This window comes from Budorcas taxicolor, chromosome 13, assembly GCF_023091745.1.
Source record: "Budorcas taxicolor isolate Tak-1 chromosome 13, Takin1.1, whole genome shotgun sequence".
Lineage (NCBI taxonomy): Eukaryota > Metazoa > Chordata > Mammalia > Artiodactyla > Bovidae > Budorcas > Budorcas taxicolor.
In genome coordinates, this window is record NC_068922.1 from 53,643,753 (window position 1) to 53,668,224 (window position 24,472).

A 24,472-nucleotide genomic window follows, 5' to 3' on the forward strand; every position below is an offset into this window, starting at 1 on the left:
GCACAGCCCACTCTGCTTCCTCCCACCCCCTCTACCTCTGCACAAGCACCCAGACTCCCAGGGAAGTCCAGCAAGGCTCCCCACCCTCTGCCTTATCTCCCAAGACCCCATCGCCACCCCCTGTCGAGCTCCAACCAGCACAACCCCGCCCCACCCTCTAGGACCCCTCCCCCACGACCCCGCCCTGTCCCCCCATGACTCCACCCCTTGCCTCACAAACCCGCCCCTCCCCCACACAACTCCCTTAGCCCCACAACCCCGCCCATCTCCACGACCCCGCCCCGTCTCCCACGGCCCTGCCCGCCCGCGCGAGAAAACAGGAAGGGGCCCGCGGCGGCGGCGCTGGGAGGAAGCGCAGGAAGCGGCGACGGGTGCGGCGCTTATCTCGGGCCGCAGCCGGACCCCTGGCCTCACGCCTCGCGCAGGCTGGGCAGGGGGCGCGGCAGCGTAGTAGAGGCCTGCTCACCTGGTTGGGGCCCTGGCTGCCTCACCTCCCAGCCACAATTGTCACAACCGGGCCATGGAGAGAGGCGACAGGACTTCACTGAACCAGGCTGTGCCCCTCCAGCCCGGTGGGTGACCCAGGGGCCAGCGTCCAACCTCAGGGCACCCCACCTCCCCCACAGCGCACAGTACCCTCCTCCCCCAGGCCCTGACCTCCCCATTTCCCCCAAACAAGGACTCGTTTCGCCCAGCAGGTGCTCACTCTCTGTTGGTTCTTCCGGGTTTTAACTTGGGGACGGGGGGATGGTTGGTTGTTTCTGTTTACAAAGCTAGGTCTTTTCCTGGAGAGGGGGCAGGATAGGGACTATCCTGGGGCGCCCCCCTACCAGGGTCCCACAGGCCACTGGCAGGGACAATGGGTGCCAACACCTGGCACTCCTCCCCCATAAGTATATGCTTTGCTTCCTGGAGTGGGGGCCTCCTGTGTTTCCGCATTAACCATGGCTGCAACAGCCCTCCGTGCACACCTGCAGGCGAGGACCCAACACTCAGGCTCACAGGCAAGGGCCAAGGGCCCTTGCGTCTGGTGCAGGTGTTTCCTCCCTGGCTTTGGTAGCCCCCAGCGCCAGATGCAGGGTCTGACCAACTCACGTCCTGCCGGAGTCCTGGCTCCGGGAACATGGGAGGTGCCTCTGTTCCAAGTCTGGCATGGCAGGCACTTGTCTCTCCTACCACCTCCTGGTGCTCAGCTGGGCTGCGGTGGTGGCCAGTTGGGGAGGGGACATGGGGGAGGTGCTGTTGGGGCCCATGAGTGGGCCTCGGGCAGGGCAAAGCACTTTGCGGTTCTCAGAAGAGCCAGTGCTTTGGGTTGGCACTGACCCCAGCCCTATGGTCTGCTGGCAGCCTGGGAAGGGGCAGAGTTGGGAGGTAGGGAGAGACTGGGGCCCATGGGCGGGGCAGGGGAACACACAAGTGGCACAGTTGGGATTAACTTCTTGGTTTTCTGAATCCAGAGACTAGTTTGCTGGTTGTCCGTGTTCCAGATGTTCTTTCAAAGGCTCCAAGTCTGGGGAGGCTATGGGACTCGGACTACCCTTCAAAGCCTGCCTGGGCCCTCCTTGCAGCACTGTGCATGGGGGGTCTAGCTCCCTGGCCAGTGCCCTGCAGCCCCATCTGGCACCCTGCACAGCCCCTCCCTCTAGGCCCCAGACTCCACCCCAGTGGAAGCTGCTTGAGAAGGCATGCATGTAGGGCAAGGCACCACAGGGTGCAGGCCCCAACCCCACCAGGTGTGTGCTCCAGAAATAGTGCAAGAACCAGGCTCAGGCCACATGCCTGGGGCCTTGGTAGGGAAGGCAGGGCACAGGCCTGGCAGATGCCTCGCATCCACAAAAGGTGGGGCCCATCCACTGCACAAACCACCTATACTCTGCCCTTGGTGGCCCCATGACCCATGGCCCTGACCTCACCATTGAGTCTCTTTCTATCTGTCTGCTGGTCCTTCACTACTGGGGCAACTCTGACAGAAGCCCCCAGGAAGAAACTGCAGGTCCCAGCTGCAGGAACACTGTCTGCCCCTGTGGTTGCGGCCCAGGACCCAGACGGAGATTGTGGCCCTGTAACTGAGGCCTCTATCCCTCCTCCCAGCTCCCCTGAAACGGGTTTGCTGGAACCTGCCTCAGGCATGGGTGGATGGAAGGGCTACCTGTTGCCCACCCACCATGGCAGCAGCCATGACTGCCCAGGAGGCCACACCAAAGTGGTGTTATGAGCACTCTCCTCACAGGCCCTGGGGCTGGGGCTGAGAGCCAGGTGCCCTTGAGGAAGAGGGGTCACAGGGGAGGGGGAAGCCTCTGTGGAGGGCCTGTCCCCTTCCTGTCCCTGCACCCAGATCCTCGGACTCTCTTACTGACCTTCTCCAGGCCTGACTCCCCCAAGCATTGTGCTCCAACCAAAGTGGGCCTTTCCCCTCCTACCTGGATACCTGGCCACAGCCCCAGGCTTACATAGCAGGAGCCAGCCATGTGACTGCTCCCCTCAGCTGCTGCTCCATCAGCGTTCCCCAACTTCAAGATGAGGACTCACCCAGGGACTCAGGTCAGCACTCTGGGGTTGCCAGGAACTCACCCCATTCACATCCAAGCCTCTCCTTCAACCTTAACTGCACAGGCCCCCTTCACACCCAGAGCGTGCTCTCATGGCCTGGTAGCCGTTAGGTGAATGAATGCATCCTGAAGTCCCCACACATGAGTGTCCCTCTGCTTGGGACCTGGCTCTCATCCCAGCTCTCACACTTCCTGGCTGAGATTTGAGGCAAGTCCTGACACCTCCTATTGCTTCAGTTTCCTAGTTATGAACCATGGACAGTAGTTGCTGCTCTGCTCAGACTGAGCATGTTTACACCAAAACACTGGGGGTGATCAGGGGCAGCTGTGCCCTACTGATGGCACCAAGACCTGTCTGTATCTCTCCTGCTTGCCTCTGTTCTGTCAGGGTGCCCCCGGGCAAGGCTGCTTCAGTACCTACTGGTCCTGTCCACCTGATGACAGGTGTGCCTGCCAAGCATCCGCCTTGGCCAGGTGCTCTGCCTGCCCTGCTCCCTACTTCTCCACAAGGCTGTGATCTGGGAGGGGCCACAGACCTCCAGTCCTAGAGATCGGACCCCCACCCATCCAGGCAAGCATAGAGTCCCAGAGGGCAAGACGGTGGGTCCCTGGATGGTCTGTCCAGTCCCACAGAGGGGCTGCTGCCACACTTCCCAGGCCGCAGGAAATGGCCTGGTCCAGCTTGCAGCCAGGGCCACAGCTCGCTTCCCTTCAGGCCCGTTTCCTTTATCCGGTTGTTTTGCTCCGAATTCACAAAGCTCAGCCTTCCTCTCCCCTCCATTTCCACCCTTCCCCCATCCCAGAGTGGAGCAGGACGGATACGCTGCTACATTTTAGGGCCAGCAGGAGTCTCCCACCCCCATCCCCTCTATCTCCCCCTCCACATTCCCGCCCCCCTCCCCGCCCCCGCTGCATGCAGCACCGAGGGGGGTCCCATCCCATGGCGCCCCCTGCTGGTCAAGCCTGGGAGCACCACCCCACGGCTCTGCCTTGCTCCTCGAGTGTCGGTGGATCGAGGTGCGGACCGCGGCGGCCGGGCCCCACAGTTGGTAGGCGAAGAGAGGTGGAACCGGGCCGCAGCACCAGCTCAGTTTATTGGGGCCTCGCTCGGAGCAGAGGGCGGATCCCTTCCGGGACCAGCTCGCCAGAGGGGCACTGCCTCCAATCCCAGCCCTGGGAAGAGTGCGGGCCGCGGCGAGGGAGGGGCTCTTTCCCAGCTCCGTGCGCTCGGGGTGCTAGGAGCCCCAGGAGCTGTCAGTGGCCGGCGCGCAGCGCGAACAGCTTCTCCCAGCAGGTGGCGACGGCATCCAGGGCACGCAGCAGGAGCCGCCTCCGGCCGCCCGGACGCCAGGAAGGGCGCGTCTCCGGCCGCCAGCTCCGCTGTCGGGGACGCGTCGGTCAGGGCGTGGGCACGGTCCCCACCCTCTCCTCCCCACTAGCTTGTGTCGGGTCCCTGGGAAGGGAGGCCGCGGCCGTGGGAGCGGGCGGGGACGCGCACCTGGCGCAGCTTCCGGCAGTGGCGTCGCATCACCGCCTCAGTGCGCACCGCCACAGTCCACGCCGCCTTCTCCAGAGCCCCACGACGGCCCCCGGCCACCGCCCCACGTAGGGTCCGACCCAGGGCCACGATGGACAGTAGAATACTGTGCTCCTGGGAGGGGAGGACACGAGGGACTGGGGGAGGAGCCTGGTGGGGAGTGGGCTGGAGGGCTTGGGTGGGAGTGTCTCCATACCTTCTGGGCGCCACATGAGACTCCCACTCGGCCCCGCCGTCGGGAGACCGCGTCTCCAGTCAGGTTTTTCTGAATGAAATGGAGGTGTCTGAAGCCCGGTCCAGCCCCTTCGACCCTTGGCCTGGTCCACCTCACCGCGGCCTGCAGGTCCTCGAAGATAACCGCGCGGTAGTGGTGAAGCACGTCGGGGACGCTGCAGGCGCGGATCCCGGCCCGGCCCGGAGCGGCCCCCAACAGCGCCAGCAGGAGCGCCCAGAGCGTGGACTTGGGAGGCCCCTGGAAGGGATACTGGCTCTAGGGAGGGGCCGACCCTCCGACAGCGCTTCGGGTAATGTGCTCCCCTCCACCCGGTCCCCCACCCCTCCCCGCCACACACACGGACTCTATGAGCTGGTATAAAAGAGATACTGCCATCAGTTCAACAAATGCTCTAGGCACCACTACTCTAGCAGGTTTGGGGAAAGATAAGCATTAGCACCCACAACCCTGCTCTGCCCAAGTACCAAGACTGGAGGGCTGAGCTAGGTCTGGGTACAGCAACAAGTACCCTCCATATAGCTTTGCTCCTGGCCATGCCCTGACCCATGCCCATCAGAACTAGGCTCTCCTCTGCTGGGCACCCAACCCCAGGCACTCTGCTCACCTCCAGATGCCCCACAGGAGAGGGAAGAATCTGCCCCCCTCTATCGCTGGGCAGCTCCCCCCATCAGTGGCTTGCTACCAGCTCTGAGAACCATGGGAGCTGGGGTCCCTCTGCACCCCCAGCCCAACCAGGACAGGGGTGAGGGCTCAGAGTTCAAGGCCACACCCCTTCAGAAGGGGAAGGCTTGGAGAAAGCTGGAGGTGAAGGGAGGAAGGGGACCATGTTCCATCCCACCAGGCCTCCCCTCACCTAGAATAGGGAACTGGCTCTCATGGATAAGAAGCCACCATCACCCCACCACCACCCCCACCCCACCGCCAGAAGCCCAAACATCAGAGAGAAAGCTGCTTGTTGAAAGGCTCCCAGCCCCCAGGCTGGAGTCACACAGCGGCTGGAAATTAATCATGTGAACCCAGCGAGACCTGGGACTCAGACACAGAACTTGACTAGAACTTGACTCTGCTTCCCAGCCCAGTAGGAGAACCTGACCACACAGGGCTGGAGCTGGTGTCCACGGGAGCTCTGCCTGAGGCACCGGGCAGTGCTAGCTGGGGGAGCACATGCGATTATTAGCCGTGGCCCCTTCTCCAACTACCCCCTCCTCAGACAAGTTTCACAATGGGCAATTCAGAGTCACCCCTCTGCCTGTTGAGAGCCAGAGATCATAGTGAGAACAAGAGCCACTGGTGCTGGAGGGATGTCCAAGTAGGGTAGGTTGGTTGCCCAGGGGGTCTTGGGAAGGCCTGTTGGCCCTTGAGCAGGGCCCGAGGCTGAGGACGTTCAGCCCCCAAGGACAGGGTGGCCCCAGCACAGGAGGGCAACTCCCCCTCCCTCTGTAGCTGCCAGGAAGGACAGGCAGGAGCACCCAGGCCAGGCGGCGGTGACAGGAACCAAAGGGGATTTCCCGGTGGGGGCACTGAGGGACGGCAGCCCAAGACAGCTCCCACCCCGGCGGCCCACAGCTGCTCACCATGGGCCTCTCAGGATCAGGCTCTCCCTCACTCCCGCCAGGGGACCTCGGACATGATCCTGGGGTCCTCAGGTAGGGAGTGCGGCTGCCACTCCAGGTCCAGTTCCGAGCCCGGCCAACAGAGCTCCCCTGGACGCAGGCGGAGGCAGGCGGACAAGGCTTTTGAAGTTGGCTCCTCTGAGCAGAGGGAGGGAGCAGGAGGGAGGCCCAGGATCCCAGCCTTCCCCCTCCCTCTCCCCACCCCCTATCCAATCACTTCTTCAATTAACCTGACCCTGAAGCCCAGCCCTAGAGGGCTGTCTTCCCATCCAGTGGATCTTGGATTAAGCCATCAACCAGGGAGATCTCCTCTACCAAGGCAGGGGTAGGGTGCTAGGTGGGCATGGAGCAGGGTAGGGCCCAGCTGGCAGGGGAGGGGAGCCAGGAGAGGCAGGGGCCTGCCAGCACCCTCCTCCAGGACCTTCCTTGGTGGTCAGCAGGTGCTGTCTCTTCCAGGAACCTGAACGCCGGCAGGACCATATGAGCAGAACTTCACCTGCCCAGCCCCCAGCTCCTCCACCCTGACGTCCTGGGGTCCTGCCCCAGCAGGTCCCAGGAAGGGGACTTCCCAGCACCTCGCTGGCCCAGCGCTCAGCCGAGATGCCTCCTGCTGCTCATCCCTCCTGGGTCAAGGGGGTCTTTCGCTGGGGAAGTTCATGGCCACTCGCCCAAACCACCTTGCAGGGAGCTGGACCACAGCACCCTGCCGGGCACCCTGTGGACACCATCCTGCCCTGCCTCCAGCAGTGCTTCAGAACAAGGGGAGCCAAGGAACTCAGCCTTGAGCTGGAACTGAAACATGTCAGTGGAAGAAAAGCTATGTTTTCCCCAGGAAGAAAAGCAGTTTCACCACCACCCCAAGGCACTGAGAAAACGACCCCCAAGCAAATGAGAAAGACATCTGCAGGTGCTATCAGATGCTCTGGAACCCTCCAGCCCTGCAGGAGGTCTCACCTGACCTGAAGTCAAAGGAATGTCCAGGAGAAGCCACACCCAACTGAGAGCTCCAGCTGCCTGTGGCCGTAGCCTGGGCCTCAGTTTCCACATCTGTGGAGGGACAGGCTGGCTTTCAAGCTCTCAGAAGGGCAATGGGCAGGACCCCTCCCACTTCCTCCAAAAATGACCAAAGGAAACTCCAGAGGCTCAGTGAAAACACCCAGGAACCTCCTCACGGCTGTCCAGACTGGACTCATGGAGGACAGGAAGGATTTCGTCTCAGACCACCCTGAGGCACCAGCACTTCCTGAGCCCATGCAGGGACAGTCTGATCCTGCCCCGGGCTGGACCCAGCAAGGTCTGTCCTCTACAGGCAGACGCCCACGCCCTAGGTGTTCACAGGGAGGGCGTGCCCCCAACCCTTGGCAGCCACAGGTCAGTGACTAGCTCCAACGTGAGGCAGAGAAGCCCCTCTGGGATCACTTCTTACAAGAATGTGTGGGAACAACGGCCAGCCGCCCTTCTTGTCACCACAAGTGACAATCCGCCCACTGCCTCTGGACCACCCTTGACCTCCAGCTAGATGCCTCCACCCATAGCCAACACACCCCCTTCCCAGAGAGCTGGCTAGTTTCCAACTGGACACAAACCCAGGGATCCAGAGCCCAAGGAAATCTCCTGTCCTCACATGGTGGAAGCATATTCAAGTCTCCAGGTAAGCAGTGCATTTTCATCCAGAGAATGGGTCCAAGAGCTTTAGGGTAAAAATCACTAACTACAAATTAGCAAAAATGAACTCCCCCTCTCACATGCCGAGGGCCTCTTCGCCATCCTGTGGTAGAACCTCAGGGGCCAGGCCCAACAGCACTCAGGAAAGTCACTCTCCTGGAGTGCACACAGCCTGCCACTGGGGGACAGGAGGCACAGACAGGGCAGGAGAAGACCTGTACATGCAGGCACTGGAGTCCCCTGGCCAGCTGGGCCATCACTGTTTCCACACACAGCTTTTACCCAGAGCACAAGTTCCTGCCTCCATCTCCAAAAAGCCTTGGAGAGTTGCCCAGCTCTGCTGGTGCTTCCTCTGCAGGGCATAGGCTCTTACCAGGTCTGGAGAGCTAGCCCTATCCAGTGTGAGGGCCAGACTGGGACGGTCAAAGCACATGAGGGTAGGATTTGGAGAAAACCCGCTGCCACAAACCCCACGACTACTAGAAAACCTTTAATCAACAACCAGGACAGCCACCACCCCCGCCCTACCCCCACCCCTGCGCAGGACACTCAGAAGGTGTTCTTGATGCGCGCTGCAACCAGCACCAGGATCTCCCCGATCTTCCGTTGCCAGTTGGCGATGTCCTTGGACGTGGCGCACCACAGCTCCCCGTGCCGGGGCTCGGCGTTCTCGCAGCGCCTCCTCACCTCCTCCCGCTGCTCCTGGGTGGGGATCGCAGGTGCTTGAACCAACCCACTCCCACTGCACTCTACCAGCCCTCACACCAGTGTCCGCACCTGCCCCCTAAAGAGGACCCACCTTCCACATCGGGGTGGGGGCGGCGGGGTAGACCCCGAGGGCGCTGGGCTCTGGGAAGTCTCTGTCCAGCAGGACAGGATGGCTATGACACAAAGACAACCCTCAGGCCTCCAGCTCCAGCCCTGTTTCTGCCACAGCCCATCACAACCAACTTGTTAAAAGATGCCCCCGAGCATCTAAATTTCAGGCTGAGAGACTCCAAGGCTACAGCCAGAAAGCAGCCATGGAAGCTGTGTCAGCCGCCAGCACTTCGTTTGGGACTGGTGGGGTGGGGGTCATGGGCAGCAGGCGCCTCACCTCTGTGCCATGCTGCAGCTCAAACTTGTAGAAGAAGGCCCAGGCATCCCCCAGATCCGAATCAATCTTCACAGTGCGGTGGAACCACTCCCGGGCCTTGGTGATCTTCCGCTCGCTCCAGAATAGCCTATTGAGAAGCAGCAGGAGGGGACCAGGCGGCCACACAGATCAGTGCTGGTGGTGCTCCGGGGCTGCGGGAGCCACGCTGGGGGCAACCCTGGCCTGCTCAGGTCATAGCTGGCTCCACAGTGGGCTAGACCTCAAGCCTGGGGACCCGCTGCAGTGGCACAGAGTCAGGCACAGGGACTGCTGGTCTTGACCTCTCCCTGGAGAGCTCAGGCTCCATTGGGGTGCCAACGGATGAGGCCTGGCCACCCAGAAACCCCTCCAGGTCACTACCTGAAACCCTCCTTCCTTCAAGTGTCCACCTGAGGCATTTCTCAGAAAACCACCCACAGAGCAAGAAATTATTATCTTCCTCTGAGTAAAACATAGGCAGATGAAAGTAACCGATCGGACAAAAAATTCAATCAAGGCTGTGATTAGGGAAAGAGAAGTTTCTGCCTGCTCCTCCTCTTCACCTTCTGGAACATTCTGTCCTACCAGGCATCTCCAGAAGGAGCTGAAGCCCACACTGCAAACCTGGTCTAAAAGCAGACACAGACCCCTGAATCCAGGCCCAGGAGAAGATCCACAGCATCAGAAACCGAGTCAGGGTCCTGGGAGCCTTCCCCACGTGCCAGTGAGGGCATGATGGGCACGCTGACAGCCAGCTCCACCAGCTCTGCAGTGAAGTTCCAGAGCAGATGTGCACTAGGCACCTCCAGGCAGCTGCCTTGGCTGGTCTCAGCTACAAAAGGGAGTAATTTCATGCCTGATAGCTTGATTGTTTTTTAAGCCTTGTGGTATTCTTAATTGCTCAGTGTCAGATAAAGTGTGATTTAAAGAGCACAAACCCAGATAGCAGCACACAGAGCACCAGCCTGGGAACAGCAAGGAGGGACCTGTTTACTTTACAAAGCCTTTTACGAGGTTTTATGGCAGTCCTATCGGAGTGGAGCAGGAGGTGGAAGCACAGGCGAGAGGGAAGGAGCCCCGGGGACCCAGGTGGGGCCTCAGAAGTTCGTGGGAAGCCCCACACGCAGCGCCCTCAGCCCCACAGCAGCCGGAGAGGAGGTGTTGGCACTGAGGAAGCAGCTGGGCCAGCAAGAGCACACAGGAACCTCTGGCCCCACATACCCCCTGCCCTAGGCAGGGCCCTGACAAGCCCTCCACCCCAACCCAGTCACTTCCCAGCCTGACCACACCCAACCGCAACCCGGCACTCAGGTTCCGCTCCTCTCAGGCCACTGTCCTCCTTTGAGAAGGGAACAGAGAAGGTTCAGGAGGTTCTGAAGGCCCTCCACACCTCCCCAGGGAGCCCCGGGCCCAGTACCCTGCACAAGCTGACAGTGGGGGGTCGCCTGCCCACCTCCTCTTGTCCTTGAGGGAAACACCCTGAAGGACAGGTGGCCTCCACACCCCCAGGCACACCAAGAGCCTTACCAATGGGCCCTAGATTGTTCCCAGGGTTACACAGGTCAAACAGTCTGGCTTTTGGCATTAACACAATGGAAACAACTGTCTTGCTTACAGCTGCTGAACCAAAAAAGGTTCACTTGTAACCTAAATTCCGTGTGACCAGTGTCAGCAGGCCTGTCTGTCCTGCAACCCAAGACCCATGTTGGAATAAACTGAAAAGTGCCAGACACAGAGAGCGCAGAAACCTGAGAAGGAACCAGGACAAGGGAAGGAAGGTCAGGGGCCCTCCCAAGGGTCATGACCAGGGAAGACTGCCTTGTTCTGGGGACCTGGAGACCCCAGCAAGAGGACTGGCACTGCCACCAGGACCACTACTCACTTGGCCACAGCCAGGAGCACGTGGGGGTCATGTTCACACTTCTTCAGGGCATCCACACTCTTGGTCTTCCGCTGGGGCCTCGCCTCCAGGAAGATGGCTTCAGACCACAGGACCCCTGAAATCCAGACATGCAGATGCCCATCTCAGCCATCATACACAGGGAGGCCTTTGAAGACTCAGGATATCCCCACCTGTGCCTCCTGCGTGGCCGCGCTGCCTATGCCGCCCCCCTACTCCATACCCTCCAACCTCCACCCTGGCCCAGAGCCGCAGGGCCCCACTGGCAAGGCCATGGTATCATCCTGGGGGCGAGGAGGCTGGAAGTCCTAATAGCCTCCAAGGTTTCATACTGACTAACTTCACAGCTGAGAATTCACTGTAACAAAGTAACAAAAAGTGCTACCAAGGATTTATGCAGAAAGATAACCTGGGATTGATACCAGCCTAGAGATTGGCCTGAGGCCATATACCTGACATAAACTCAGAAAATTCTACGATGCCACTAAACTGTTCATTGTTAAGGATTCAGTGATAATGAAAAATCCTCACAGAATTTTCAACTGTAAAAAAAAAGGGGACAAAACAAAATACACAGTATGACTTGATTTTGTGCAATAATACAAATTGTAAAAATACAAAAAAGCTAAAAGCAGTGATTTCCGAGTACTGGGCTCACAGCAATTTTCATGTTCTCTTTTTTTACTCCAAATTTATTTATACTGCACATGCACTAACTTACAGACTTGGGGTAAAACAGTAAAAAATTAACTTCTAAAAGAAACAGAAATGGCAGCATCTCAGAACATGCGGTCCAACTGCCCACATTGAAACTTGAGTTCAATCATCTAAATGACCAAGCATAATGGAGGAATTTTTGTGCCTGAATCTGGCACCTGCTGCCCGCAGCCTGGAGTGGGTGCTCACCAGAGTTGGGGCACTCCTGCAGGGCCTTGGCCATGAGCGTGCTGGCGATGTTCTTCAGCCCCGCACGGTACTCCAGCCGCACAGACTCCAGCCTGTAGAGAGAAACCGGGGCAGGGTAGAGCACTGTCCACTGGCAGCCTGATGACGAGCAGAAGGTCCTGAGGAGCCTCAGTAGCTGGAGTTGTTTGTGCTGCCCAGCAGCTCGTCCACCAGAGAAGGGAGACGTGGGTGATCCCCACCCTTAAGCCTATGGGCGGCCATAAACCTGGAATCTGAGGTCATCCAGGTACGAGTGAAGATGGGAGGATAAAGACAGGCCTGCTGGTGGCTGCTGGGGCACCTCAGGGCACTGACACCCTGAAGCCCCACACCTGGAGTCTATGTGCACAGCCTCCTATGGACAGAATGCCATGTTTATCTGGCAAACTCCTATTCATCCCTCAAGGCCCCTCTCAGATATTACCTTTTCCGTAGAGTCCACTTTCTTGGCACCATTCACCCCAATGCCCCCTCATTAGCTCTTGGTTCCTGGACACCCTCAATTCCACCACAAGCCACACTGTGTCCAACTATCTTCAGGCTCGTGTGAACACTCTCACAGCTCGAACAGGACTCCCCACAGACTGCACCTTCCCACGGAGCCTCAGCTGAAAGTGCTGCACCACGGACTTGGTGTGAGCGCAGTCAGCTCCTGGGGGCACGGGAACTCACCACAGGCCGGGGTTCTTTGGGTTCTTCAGGCGAGACTTCTCCAGAATGGCCCGAGCTCGGGTCAACTGCCCAACCTTCTCCTCCAGCCGGGAAAGCAAGAGCCACAGGGGGGTGGAGTGGGGACATTTCTTCAACTGTAGCCACAGACACAAGAGATAAGACTCAGCAGGTCTCTGTGATGCTATCGGCACATCAAGCTGAGTCAGGGTTACATGTGCCCTCAGAGACCCAGCCACTTCACACCCAGGTCTGTCACTATGCACACGGCTGTGTTGTACACACATGTATGCAGCGTTTTCGTGAGCACGCTGTGCCATACGCCATGTGCACAGGGGTGTGGACTCAGGAGCCTGTGCCTTACATGGGCCGTAGTCAGTACTCTGCTGAGCACAGCAGATACAGCCTGGCAGGGGCAGAAGGCTGGGTGAGGGAACAGACTGGACCCGAGCCCACAGCTCCCCTGAGCCTGGGCCCAAGCAGGTTGCAACAACTCCTATCTGACGTGAGGTGCCCCATGTGGGGTGGAGGCTCACCCCCTGGTTGTAGGCTTCCCGGGCCTTCTCCACGAGCTCCTCCTGCTCCTCAATCTGCCCCTTCATCATCCAGAGCTTGGGGAAGTCCTCATAGTGCTTCAGGGCCTCCTCGCACAGCTCCTGGGCAGCCACAAGGTTCCCCAGCACCCACTCCAGCTTCACGGACTTCATGAAGACCTGGGGAGCAGACAGCCTCAGCCTGGCTCTGGCATTTGCCTCACTGAGAGCTCAGCACGAACGCTGCCCCATGTCTTTGGGACAAACTGCGGCTACATACATCAGTGCATTTTAAAGCCAAGAGTGAACAAATGAGCTTTGAGCACATGACCTTGGGGGTTGCTAATAGTGGGCAGGGGTCTCCGCTTACCCGGGCAGTGGGTGCACTGCTCCGCGCCTTGGCCAGCAGCCGGCGGGCCCGCTCGTACTCGTTGTTCTCAGACTCCAGCTTCACGGCCGCCAGCCAGATCTCTTCGCTGTTGGGGTTGGCCTGCAGAGGAAAAGCAGCATCAGCCATGAGTGGGGCAAGGGCTCCCCTGGTTGGAGGCAGCCAGTCCAGGCACTGGGCCGTGCCATGCCGTGCTCTGCAGTAGGACAGTCTGATGCAGGCATGTCCTGGACTAATCGGTAACAGAGTCTCAGGACGTGGACTTCCTCATGAACAAGCCGGCCTGCCTCACTGGCACAGATGTGTGGCAGCTGCAGCACTCAGGCCATGCTGCCAGTCACCACCCTCTGCCTGCTACAAAAGTTCACTCATGTCCCACCTGCATGGATCCACCCACCCAATCCTGTTCGCTCCCAAGCCTGGGGATGAGGAGCTGGCCGCCCAGTGTGTCAGTGTGGGAAGGACAGAAGGATGTCTGGGTTATCACAGACTATGCGAGGAGGGTTCCCAGGGTTGGGACTAGGCCACGTACAACCCAGAGTCCAGCAGACATATGGGCAGTGCCCTCCAGTCTCCTGAAAGCACAGTCACCTGCTGGCCACACTCAGCCTGACCATGTCCCCAACCTGAGAAGCAGCCCCATGGAGACAGGTAAGCAGAGAAGAGCGCAGGACATAGGCAGCACTGCCTGGTGGTGGTGGGAAGGGCCAGAACCACCCGGAGAGCAGCGGCGTCCTCCACCCAGGGCACCCAAACAGACACGAGAGCAAAGGGAAACCCAGGCCAGCCCCCTCCACATATTCACTCAGGAAGGGACAGGAGTCACTATGCCAGCCTAGATGAAAACCACAGAGTGACATCGTCTTTCCAGTTAACAGAAAAGCATGCTGGAAACCGCTGACTGAACCTTGCTGTCAAAAACTATTAGGATGTTCCATGTGACAATAAAAATCAGAGAAAAACGCAGAGCTCCCGGCACCAACCACGATGCCACCCTCCACAAACACAGCTCCACCCACTGACAGCCTGGGCGGCAACGGGCGGCCCACGTGGGACCCAGTGCAGATGCCTGTGCTCAAGTACAGGGACAGGACTTCCTCCCGCAGCACCAAACACCCTCACACTCATGTAGGAGGGGACACGTGTGGGGACACGGCTCTCCGCTGGCCGTCCCATCCTTCCTGTCTCCCTGAGTCTATGTTGTGGAATACTGAGCCCAGGGTCACACGGCATGGCAGCAAATGAGAGGTAGGCATCCATCACCCGGGCCATTTTTCCTGCTCTCAGACCCCCTCAGGGCCCCAGCTGCTCCCAGAGCACCCAAACTCCCTGGGTTGGACCATGATCAGCCTCTCAGGTCAGCTCCTGTCAATAATGCAGGAAGGGCTTGGGGGAGGCAGGCACAGGACCCTGGAGCCCTCGGGCCACAGCCCACCCCTCACCCACCTGGAAGGCCAGAGCCAGGATACTCCTCGCCGCAGGCACGTCCCCAGCCAGCCACTTGGACTTGGCGCCCATGAGCCATAGCACCTCTGCTTTGGGGCAGTGGGCCACGGCCCGCTGCAGCAAGGCCTCCAGTGACTCCCTGTAAGACAGGGGGACGGTCACCACAAGCACACGGGCCACTCGCAGCCAGGCCACGAGCGCTGAAAAGACAGTTACTGCTTCAAAGTTCGATGCTGTAAATGATTTACCAGACTTTTACAATGGGGAGAGTGTGGGGAAATCTTTTCTCTCCATAAAGGCTCTAAAATCAACTACTGAGGAGGGTGCTACAAAGCCACGCATTGTTCAAACAGCAGAGCCTGATGGAGCTTCTCAAGGGAGCCTTTTATGGCCGGGTGTCCCAGAGGCGCGATAACTTCGCAGTCTGGGAGCCGGGGGCCTTTTCATCTCTAACCACAGATCCGCCAATAAAGATTATAGCCTGTACCTACTCTTTGGCATCCAGAGAAACTGTCTTATTTCTGGAAGGAAGTTATTTTAGGTCACTATCAAGCAAGAAGCCCAGGTTTCAGGTATGAAGCCCCAACCCTATGTGGCCCACCACCCTGGCACACCCCCGGCACAGATGTTCTCCTCAGGTCTCCGCAAGATCGAGTGAGCACATGGAGTTGCTCTGTGTGGTAAGAAGCCTGACGCCAGAACAAGAAGGCTCGGCTTCCTCAGCCCACCACAGGCGCCAGACCCGGGGGATGGGAACTGCCCCTGAACCCAGGGACGAAGACATGCGGGCAAGGCCCTGCTCTGGACAGGACAGTTGGGTGAACTTGCACAGTCATTTCAAAATGTGCCCAAAGGAGTTAACTGCAAGACAAAGAGCAGCTAGCGGTGGGGGGGTGGGGGGGTTGGGGGTGGGGGTGCGGAGACAGGAACATCAGGAGACAAGACTCCTGAAAAGCCCAAGACTGAATGAGACAATAGCAAAGCAACAGAGGCCCCGTGCTCCCAGCTGCAGCCCGGGTGGGACCAGCAAGGCCTGAACACAGAGGGTGCAGTAGAGGGTTCAGGCAGAGGCTGCCCACCTAAAGCAACAGAGGCCCCGTGCTCCCAGCTGCAGCCCGGGTGGGACCAGCAAGGCCCGAACACAGAGGGTACAGTAGAGGGTCCAGGCAGAGGCTGCCCACCTAACTGCTGACTGAATTGCAACATCTAATTCAATCAGCACTTAGAGCCAATAAGGCAGACTCAAAAGGTTTTTTCAATTAAAGAGAACAATTAAATAAAATTGTCACGGACCTCCTCAGAGCACAAAAACCAGCCCAAACCCAAATCCAGCAGAGCTGAAATGAAAAACAGGCCTGCCTGGACCCAGATGCCGCACCGCCCACACTGCTAAAGCCAGAGCCCCACAGACAGGGGCCTCCAGGCCCCAGCCCTGGCCCAGGGAGCCCTAGGACCCCAGTGCTCCCAGCTCACTGCAGGCAGATGGGCCCTTCAGTGCCTTGGCTCCTCAACTGTACAGCAGCAGGAATGCTATCGCAAAAGGTGCCAGAAAGACAGCTTAGTTGAACGGCCCAACTGCCACAGGAGAGTCCACCCCTCATTGCAGAGGCCTGAGCTCCAATGAGGCTCTCGCCCACCCACGGGGATGAGAGGCCTAAACGCAAAACAGGGTGGAAGGCCTGCCACATACCTGGTACCATGGTTCTTCTCGAAGTATGCAGCCCGCAGCCACACGCTCTTCTTGCTAGGGAAGACCTGCAGGGCGTAGGCGTAGATAGCTCGGGCACACTCCAGGGCGTTGTGGGCCACACACTAGATGGAGAGAAAGGGGAGAGGAGTGAAGGGGACGGGGACAGGAGTGAGGGGGCTGGGCGCCACCAACCCAGGAAGGGTACCCACCCCACGACTCCTGACCGAGGCCATGGAAGCCCATTACAAAGACTCTGGGGCTTCCGTGGTAGAGTTGCTAGGACTCCAGGGGGTTGGTGGGCCGGCCTGCCCCTGGGGTAATACTGAGCACCAAGGGCTTCTGCTCCTCCTGCAAGCCACATAGCGCTGAGGACAGGCCTGCTCCAACCCAAACAGAGATACAACACAGAAACAGGAGAAAGTCTGAGAGGGCTTGAGGGTTCTGCTCCCCAATCTGACATCTGCAGGGTGATACCCACTGAGGTCCCCATGTTGTCAAGAGAGATGAGATAAGTAAGGAGCTGGGCTCTGCTGCCCGTTTGGCGATCTACTCCCAGGGTGGAGACTGCGGGAGACTGTTAGGTCATCCTTCACAATCTTCTGTCTTAATGTCACATAACAAAAAGCCTTTAAACCACGACAGTTGACATTAGAGCGTTGTTAGTGCTCACAAGGCACAACTTACAAATGAGACGCCAAGTGAGCTGCAGACAGACAGTAGCCACGGCCTGCGTCCAGCGACCAGAGGACAAGGTGAGCGCCCGAGTGGACAAGGGAAAAAGGAAAGCTCTGCCGGCAGGAGTCCAACTAAGCATCTCTCATCAAACACAGGTGCCATGACATTTAGAAAACCAGCACCTGACACATCTTATGGTAGTAACTGACTCAGGCCAGAAGGAGCACTAACCAACATGCAAACAAGAGGGCCGAGTTTGCTGAGAAATGGCACGTTTATGGAGTCTCAGGGTCTCCCCACAGAACATGAGTTACAAAGGTCCACAGCAGCCTCCCATGGAGGAAGCTGGCATACACCCCTGAGCTCTCAGAGCTGAGTGTGCCCCCACCCACCCAGCAGGACAGAATCCCGCAAAGAGGAGAACTCGCTCTGAGGACACAGTGTGGAGACCACACCAAGGGGTCTGTACCCTCAAGAAAGTCAGAATCATGAACAGTGATGACAGATCAAAGGTCCCTCCCCGACCCAGACTCAGGGCCATGGACCCTGCACATGTGACCCTGGGCAGTTTCTCCACCAAAACCCAAAAGGCATTCAGTAAGCCCCTCAGTGAGATTTGAATAAGGCCCCAGATTACATCCTGGTCCTCATCAACGCTGATCTCCTGAGTCTGATAGCTGTGCTGTGGTTGCACAAGAGAAGGTTCCTTTTAAAGAAACACACACTGAAGTGTTTAGAGGAAAAGGGTCACCACATGTGTGATGTGGTCTCAAACACTTCGGGGAAAATAAAGGCCACGTGTGAGCAAGCATGTGCACATATGGAGAAGCAAAAGGCGTGTAGTGAAGTCGGTAAATGTAGGGGCATCTAGGTGAAAGGCGTAAAAGAATTCTCCACACAGTTTTGCAACTTTTCTGTAAGTCTAAAATTATTTTAAAATAAAAGGCTATTAAAAAGAGAGGACCACATTCAAGGTATTAAAAGCCTTAAATATGTTTATCAATCTTGAGCCCATAATCTCGTCTCTGGACCACTACTCAAGGGAGTCTCCTCAAAGTGCATGCCTCACATGCAGGTGTTTTCTGACATGCAGGTTATAGCAGAGATGGGGGTAGGGGACGTCCAGAGGTCAGGGGTGAAGAGCTGGGAAAGGATGGGAACTGGGCCAGGTCAAGGTAATGAGTGCTCACACCCCACCTCTGCAGGAGACCCCAGTTAATAGAGAACTATGCTCCTTACAGTTGTGACTGCATTTATTTATTTTTTTATGTGATTGCATTTAAAAATCAGCAGATCAGAAAGATTTCCAAACCACACCCCATTCCCCACAACGCACACTCCCACTAGCCACACTCACGCTGTCGGCATCTTCCATCCACGTGTGCTTCCGGTCTTCCTCCTCAATGCCAATCCCGATAACAGCACGCATAACTGCCTGGCAGGTGGCCACACTCCCAGCCTTGTCACACTCCTCAGCATCCTGAAAGAGGGCACAGAACTGAACTCACTGCCCAGAGCTGCAGGGGCCTGGCAGACAGACGCTAGGCCCAAGGGAAAGGGCTGCAGGAACGGGCCCTGAGGGTGCTGGAACCCTCAGGACCCCGACGCTGCCACCCACTGTGAAGATCCTTTCCTGCCTCACAGCAGGTAAGTGCTCCATACCCCCAACCTATCCATTTAACAAATATCACAGAAGCACCTAACGTGTACCAAGTGCTAGAGTAGGCAACCTGGTGGCCACAGGAAAGCTCCAAAGCAGCAGGACTAACATGTTCATACTGTCATACATGTTCGTACCGTCGGCCTGGCTCCAGATTCAAAATGGACAAAAGGAAGAGCCGCTCTAACCCAAGAGAAAGACCTGCTGGAGGTATGAGCCCAGCATAAGGAAAGCGAGACAGCCTGGGGAGAGACAAGCCACTGAGGCGCTCAGGCAGGCAGAGGAGCAGGGTGTTCAGCGGAAAAGGACTGGACTTCCAGAGAACAGAGAGCATAGCCATGGTTCAGAGATGAGACACCAAGTGTCCTGAGCCTCCTGTGTGGCGGGCAGGCAGGGCCAGCAAAGGCAAAGAGCAGGGCTTGCTGAAAAACATCAGACCACAACATGGAGACACAGGCAGAGACAGGATGGATGCAGGGACAACCTCTATAGAGGGCAACTTCAAGCTCTCTATCAAAACAAAACTCACAGAGGCTCACCCAGCAAAGTGTTTTAAGGAATATATTCCCATTCATGCCAAATGATGGGTGCGCCAGGACACCATTTGCAATGGCTAACAGAGTAAGAAGCACCCTGCTACTGCCGTCACCAAGAGACCCTAGGCTGGCGCGACAGGCTGAGTCAGGCTTCCCTTTTCCTGGCTCTGAAGGGAAAAGCATCCCAGGCAGAGCAGAGCCAAGGCCAAAGGCTCAGGAGGTGGCCCAGGCCGGCCCTCTGCTGGGGGCAGAGCACAGAGCACCTGGCACAAGGGAGGAGAGCCGCCCAGGGAGATGGCCCGGGCAGTCAGTCTGCAGAGAGTCCCCCCCAGTCTCCACTGAGCATAAACCAGCACCCGAGGGAGGGAAAGAACTGTCCAAAAGGATGAGCAGGAGCGTTTCTCAGAACAGTGTGTCCAGGAGAGCACCTGTTCACACCAGCCAAAGCGGAGACCCCCAGGAGACACAGGACCCTGAGCAGAAACCTGGAGAGGCCGCCTCTACGGAGGGCTGAGTCCCAACCTGCCCCACGGACTGCGGTTGGTCCCACCCAGCAAGTGTTGAGGCAAGACCCACAGGGTCAGAACACCTTCAGTAACAGAACCAAGCTCCAACACCAGAGCCCAGAACGTTCACAGAGGCACAAAAGCACACAGCACCCAACAAGGGAAAATGCGACAAATAAAAGGTTATCAGGGAAAAACAATCCATAATGAGGGGAGAACATCCACCAAAATCAACTTCGATGGGCCCAGACAAGGACACTAGAACAACTATTATAACCATGATCCACAGGTGGCAAATTGCTGTGTGGCAACATGAAACAGGTCAAAGAAGGTTTTTAAAACAGTTAAAATTCCTGTTAGTGAAAAAGGCAAGGTATGAGATGAAAAATGTCCTCAATCACAGCAGATGAGACATTACAGAAGAAAAGATTAGTGAAACGTGAGGACAAAGCAACAGAAGTCGTATAAGATGAATCAGAGCATCAGTGAGCAGATGAGCTCACATCACACCCACAAGAAAGACCAGACGTCTCCCAGAACCAGAGCGGGCTCTCACCATTGTTCTTCAGCATGTCCTGAGGCCCTAACCAGGGCAATCAAATAGGAATAAAGGCATCCAGGGACTTTGGTGGTCCAGTGGTTAAGAATCTGCTTTCCAATGCAGGGGACACAGGTTTAATTCCCGGTGGAGGAACTAAGATCCCACATGCCACATGGCAACTACTGAGCCCACGTACCACAATTAGAAGCCCCATGCACTGCAATGGAAGATCCTGTGTGCCACAATTAAGGCCCAACATAGCCAAAAATAAATAAATAAATAAATAAATAAATTTTAAAATGCATCCAGATTGGAAAGGTAGTAAACCTGTATTTGCACACAACATGATTCAATATACAGAAAATCCTAAAGAATCACTGAAAGTATTATAATAAATGATTATGCAGGACATAAGATCAATATTTAAAAATCAACTGTACTCCTATATACTAACGAACAACCTGAAGATGAAATTAAGAAAAAAATCCCATTTATGACAGCATGAAAAATAATAAAACACTTTAGAATACATAAAGTAAGTGCAATAATAGTATACTAAAACATTATCGAAAAAAATTTTAGGGGCTTGAAAGAGGAGAGTGAAAAAGTTGGCTTAAAGCTCAACATTCAGAATACTAAGATCATGGCATCTGGTCCCATCACTTCATGGGAAATAGATGGGGAAACAGTGGAAACAGTGTCAGACTTTGTTTTTTGGGGCTCCAAAATCACTGCAGATGGTGACTGCAGCCATGGAATTAAACGACACTTACTCCTTGGAAGAAAAGTTATGACCAACCTAGATAGCATATTGAAAAGCAGAGACATTACTTTGCCAACTAAGGTCTGTCTAGTCAAGGCTATGGTTTTTCCAGTGGTCATGTATGGATGCGAGAGTTGGACTGTGAAGAAAGCTGAGCGCTCAAGAATTGATGCTTTTGAACTGTGGTGTTGGAGAAGACTCTTGAGAGTCCCTTGGACTGCAAGGAGATCCAACAAGTCCATTCTAAAGGAGATCAGTCCTGAGTGTTCTTTGGAAGGAATGATGCTAAAGCTGAAACTCCAGTACTTTGGCTACTTCATGCAAAGAGCTGACTCACTGGAAAAGACTGATGCTGGGAGGGATTGGGGGCAGGAGGAGAAGGGAACGACAGAGGATGAGATGGCTGGATGGCATCACCGACTTGATGGACGTGAGTTTGAGTGAACTCCGGGAGTTGGTGATGGACAGGGAGGCCTGGCGTGCTGCAATTCATGGGGTCGCAAAGAGTCGGACACGACTGAGCGACTGAACTGAACTGAATCAAACTTTTGGTCCAGTGGTTAAGAGTCCACCTTGCAATGCAGGGTACACGAGTCTGACCTCTGGTTCAGGAGGATCCCACATGCCACAGAGCAACTAAGCCCTTGCACCACTGCTGAGACTGTGCTCAAGAACCCGAGTTGCAACTACTGAAGTCCTGAGCCCTAGAGCCCATACTGTGCAATAAGAGAAGCCACCGCAATGAGAAGACCGCACACCACAAAGAAAAGCAGCCCCCGCTCACTACAACTAGAGAAAGCCCATGCACAGCAACAAAGACCCAGCAGAGCTCCCCAAATTAAATAAATAAATCTGTTTTTTTTTAGAAAAAGTTTTAAAAGAACTAAGTGAATGGAAAGACATCCCATGGATTGGAAGAGTTACTACTATTAGGAAGGCAACAGTCCCCAAACAGATTCTATGCAGTGTCCATCAACATCCCCTCTGGCTATTTTGCAGGATCTGACAAGTTGATCCTAAAGTTCATATGAAAACACAAGAACCAAGCACAGCCAAAACAATCTATAAAAAACAAAGCAGGAGGACTCACTTCCTGATTTGAAAGCTTCCTACAAAGCCATAGTATGCAGAACTCAGTGGTGCTGGCACAACATAGATGCATAGCCCAGTGGAGGGCAGCGACTTGGCAGTAAACTTCCACAAGCAGGACCAGGTTCCCCACAGCGCTGGACTGTGGGGGAGACCAGCGCGGGGAGACCCAGAGGAGCCAGGTGATGGGCCATGCACTTATAAAAGCATGAAGCTCGACTCTTAGTGCAAATGGATCACAGACCTAAATGTAAACACCAAAAAAAAAAAAATCTTAGAAAACAGAGGAGCAAACCCTCATAACCTCAGGTTACAGAAAGTTTCTTTGATACGACACCTAAAGCACAAGTAACAAAACAAAATAATGAATCAGACTGTATTAAGATTGAAAAACACTTCTGCTACAAGCAACACATTCAAAGTGAAAAGACAATCCACAGAATGGTTGCAAATATTTGTAAATCACACAATCTGATAACGGATTACATACTTGTACCTATTATGTAAAAAATTCTTGCAACTCAGTAACAGATAATAAACAATTAAAAGATAACCCAACATACAATACTAAAACTCACTGAATTATACACTTTAAATGGGGAAATTTTACAGAATGTTAATTACAGCTTAATAAACTGTTAAAAATAAAACAAAAATGATTTTTAAAATGAGTAGCTCTTCATGAGCTCCGAGACAGCTCAAGTAGCCTAACGTGCAGGTAATTATAACTGAAAGAGGTTGAGCAGAACAAACAGGGGACACAAATTTTCCAAATTTAATACAATTTGGAACTCCACAGAGCCAAGACATTGAACTCCAAACACAAGAAACATGAAGAAAACCACACAAAGCAAATTACAATCAAACTGCTCAAGACCAATGACATAAAAAAATTCTTAAAAGCATTTCTAAATCTTTTAATTTAGAAACATTTTTAAAAATTTAATTAAAAAATTTTAAAAAGAGATGTATGTACAGAAGAGCAAAGATGATAGCAGGTGTCTCACTGGAAACAAGGCCAGCAAGAACCGTGTCTTTAAAAAACACTGAGAGGAAAGACTGCCAATCTAGAGCTCCACACTGAGAGGAAACGTGATGAAGTTTCCTTCATCAGATGAAGTAAATAAAGATGAAGTAAAGACTCTTTACAGACATTTAAAGACTGGAAGAAGTGAACATCAGCAAGCCTGCTTGTAAAAAATGGTCACAAAGTCCATCAGGCAGAAGAAAGAGGACACCAGCTGGAAACTGGATCCACACGAAGGTATGAGAATGTCAAAATGGGAATGACATGGTTAGACGGCACTGAACAAATATTAATAAAGGGGCTGAATCCAGACAATGAGACTTCAGGGGTATACATGAGGCCTTGCTCCCATAATTTTAAAATATGCCCACCAAAGGAAGGGCAGAAAACAGTACTGCTGCAGGGGCCCAGGAGCAGGACACAGCATCCCGACAGCCTCTCCTTGGCAGGAGGGAGGTGCCCTCAGCGACGACACCTGGAGCAGCAGAGAGGCCACTGGGAGGAGGGTAAGCAGAACAGTGGCAGCAGGGGCACAAGACAGAGAGGGTCAGGCTCTGGGCCCTCTTCCAAAGCTGAGAGGCAATGGTGAAGCACAGGGGCTGGCCGTAGGGCTCCAGCTAACAGAGCGAGGCGGATGCAGGTAGAGAGGCACTTTTCCTGGCTGCCCATGCAATGGCTCATGCAGCGGGAGAAGGCGGGAGAGTGCACCTGGCCTGGTGGCTGGGTTAGAATACCTTCAGAGACCTGGCTGGCCATAGCCGAGAAGAGTGACAGATGCACTGAAGCTCATTCTCTCCTAAACCATATTCTCTTCTGGAAAAGTGGGGCTGACCGTGTCAAAACGCTAGTCTCCCGAGCTGCTCAGGGTTTCACACCACAGAAGCCACAAGGCGACAACACAAGAGGCCACCCCACGCCTGCTCTGCCTGCCAGCGTGAGGACGCATCTCTCAGGGGCCACCCTGAAGTCCCGGCTCACCAAGGGACTCCAACGAGCAGGAGGGCACCCGTGCTTAAAGCGGACACCACAGCACCTGCTGACCTCACCTGGATCCACTGCTCACGGTTAATCTCCACGCCATTGGCGCGCAGGGAGGTGATGGCTCGGTCAATGATCTTCTCCACCATCTGCGTGTTCCCGTTGGCCTCCTCCAGTTTGGCGGCTGTGATCCAGATGTGGCGGTCTGTAGGGATGTTCTCCCGGGCCTTGTTTAAGACCTTGCGGGCATTCTCGTAGGTCTCCAGCCTCGCCAGGGCGAGCCAGAGCTGCAAAGAGAGACCCGTCAAGTCAGGGGCACCCTCCATGGGATGCAGCACGAGCTCTCAAGGACCATTTAAACAGGGCCCAGGATCACGTGCGGCAGCACTTCCTGCTCATCCGAAAGCTGTTTG

At 55.6% G+C, this 24,472-nt stretch overlaps 2 protein-coding genes across 2 annotated transcripts in view; both read right to left on the reverse strand.

Annotated features, from left to right (window-relative positions):
• Positions 1-3,784: 3,784 nt before the first annotated feature.
• Positions 3,785-7,701, reverse strand: C13H20orf204 (chromosome 13 C20orf204 homolog). The gene is given in 7 exon segments (XM_052650436.1): positions 3,785-3,812; positions 3,814-3,929; positions 4,048-4,200; positions 4,283-4,576; positions 5,942-6,072; positions 6,889-6,981; positions 7,680-7,701. Coding segments are annotated over 7 exon segments (837 nt in total).
• A 419-nt stretch (positions 7,702-8,120) lies between these two features.
• PRPF6 (pre-mRNA processing factor 6) overlaps positions 8,121-24,472 on the reverse strand; it is a 35,372-nt gene continuing 19,020 nt past the window's right edge. Inside the window, exons 11-21 of the mRNA XM_052650419.1 lie at positions 24,128-24,346; positions 18,317-18,439; positions 16,285-16,406; positions 14,595-14,733; positions 13,131-13,250; positions 12,764-12,940; positions 12,231-12,364; positions 11,520-11,611; positions 10,596-10,710; positions 8,696-8,822; positions 8,121-8,301 (exon numbers count right to left, since the gene is read on the reverse strand). Of these exons, the coding sequence (XP_052506379.1) occupies positions 8,149-8,301; positions 8,696-8,822; positions 10,596-10,710; positions 11,520-11,611; positions 12,231-12,364; positions 12,764-12,940; positions 13,131-13,250; positions 14,595-14,733; positions 16,285-16,406; positions 18,317-18,439; positions 24,128-24,346 (1,521 nt within the window). The 3' untranslated portion in view covers positions 8,121-8,148. The remainder of the gene's footprint in view (positions 8,302-8,695; positions 8,823-10,595; positions 10,711-11,519; positions 11,612-12,230; positions 12,365-12,763; positions 12,941-13,130; positions 13,251-14,594; positions 14,734-16,284; positions 16,407-18,316; positions 18,440-24,127; positions 24,347-24,472) is intronic.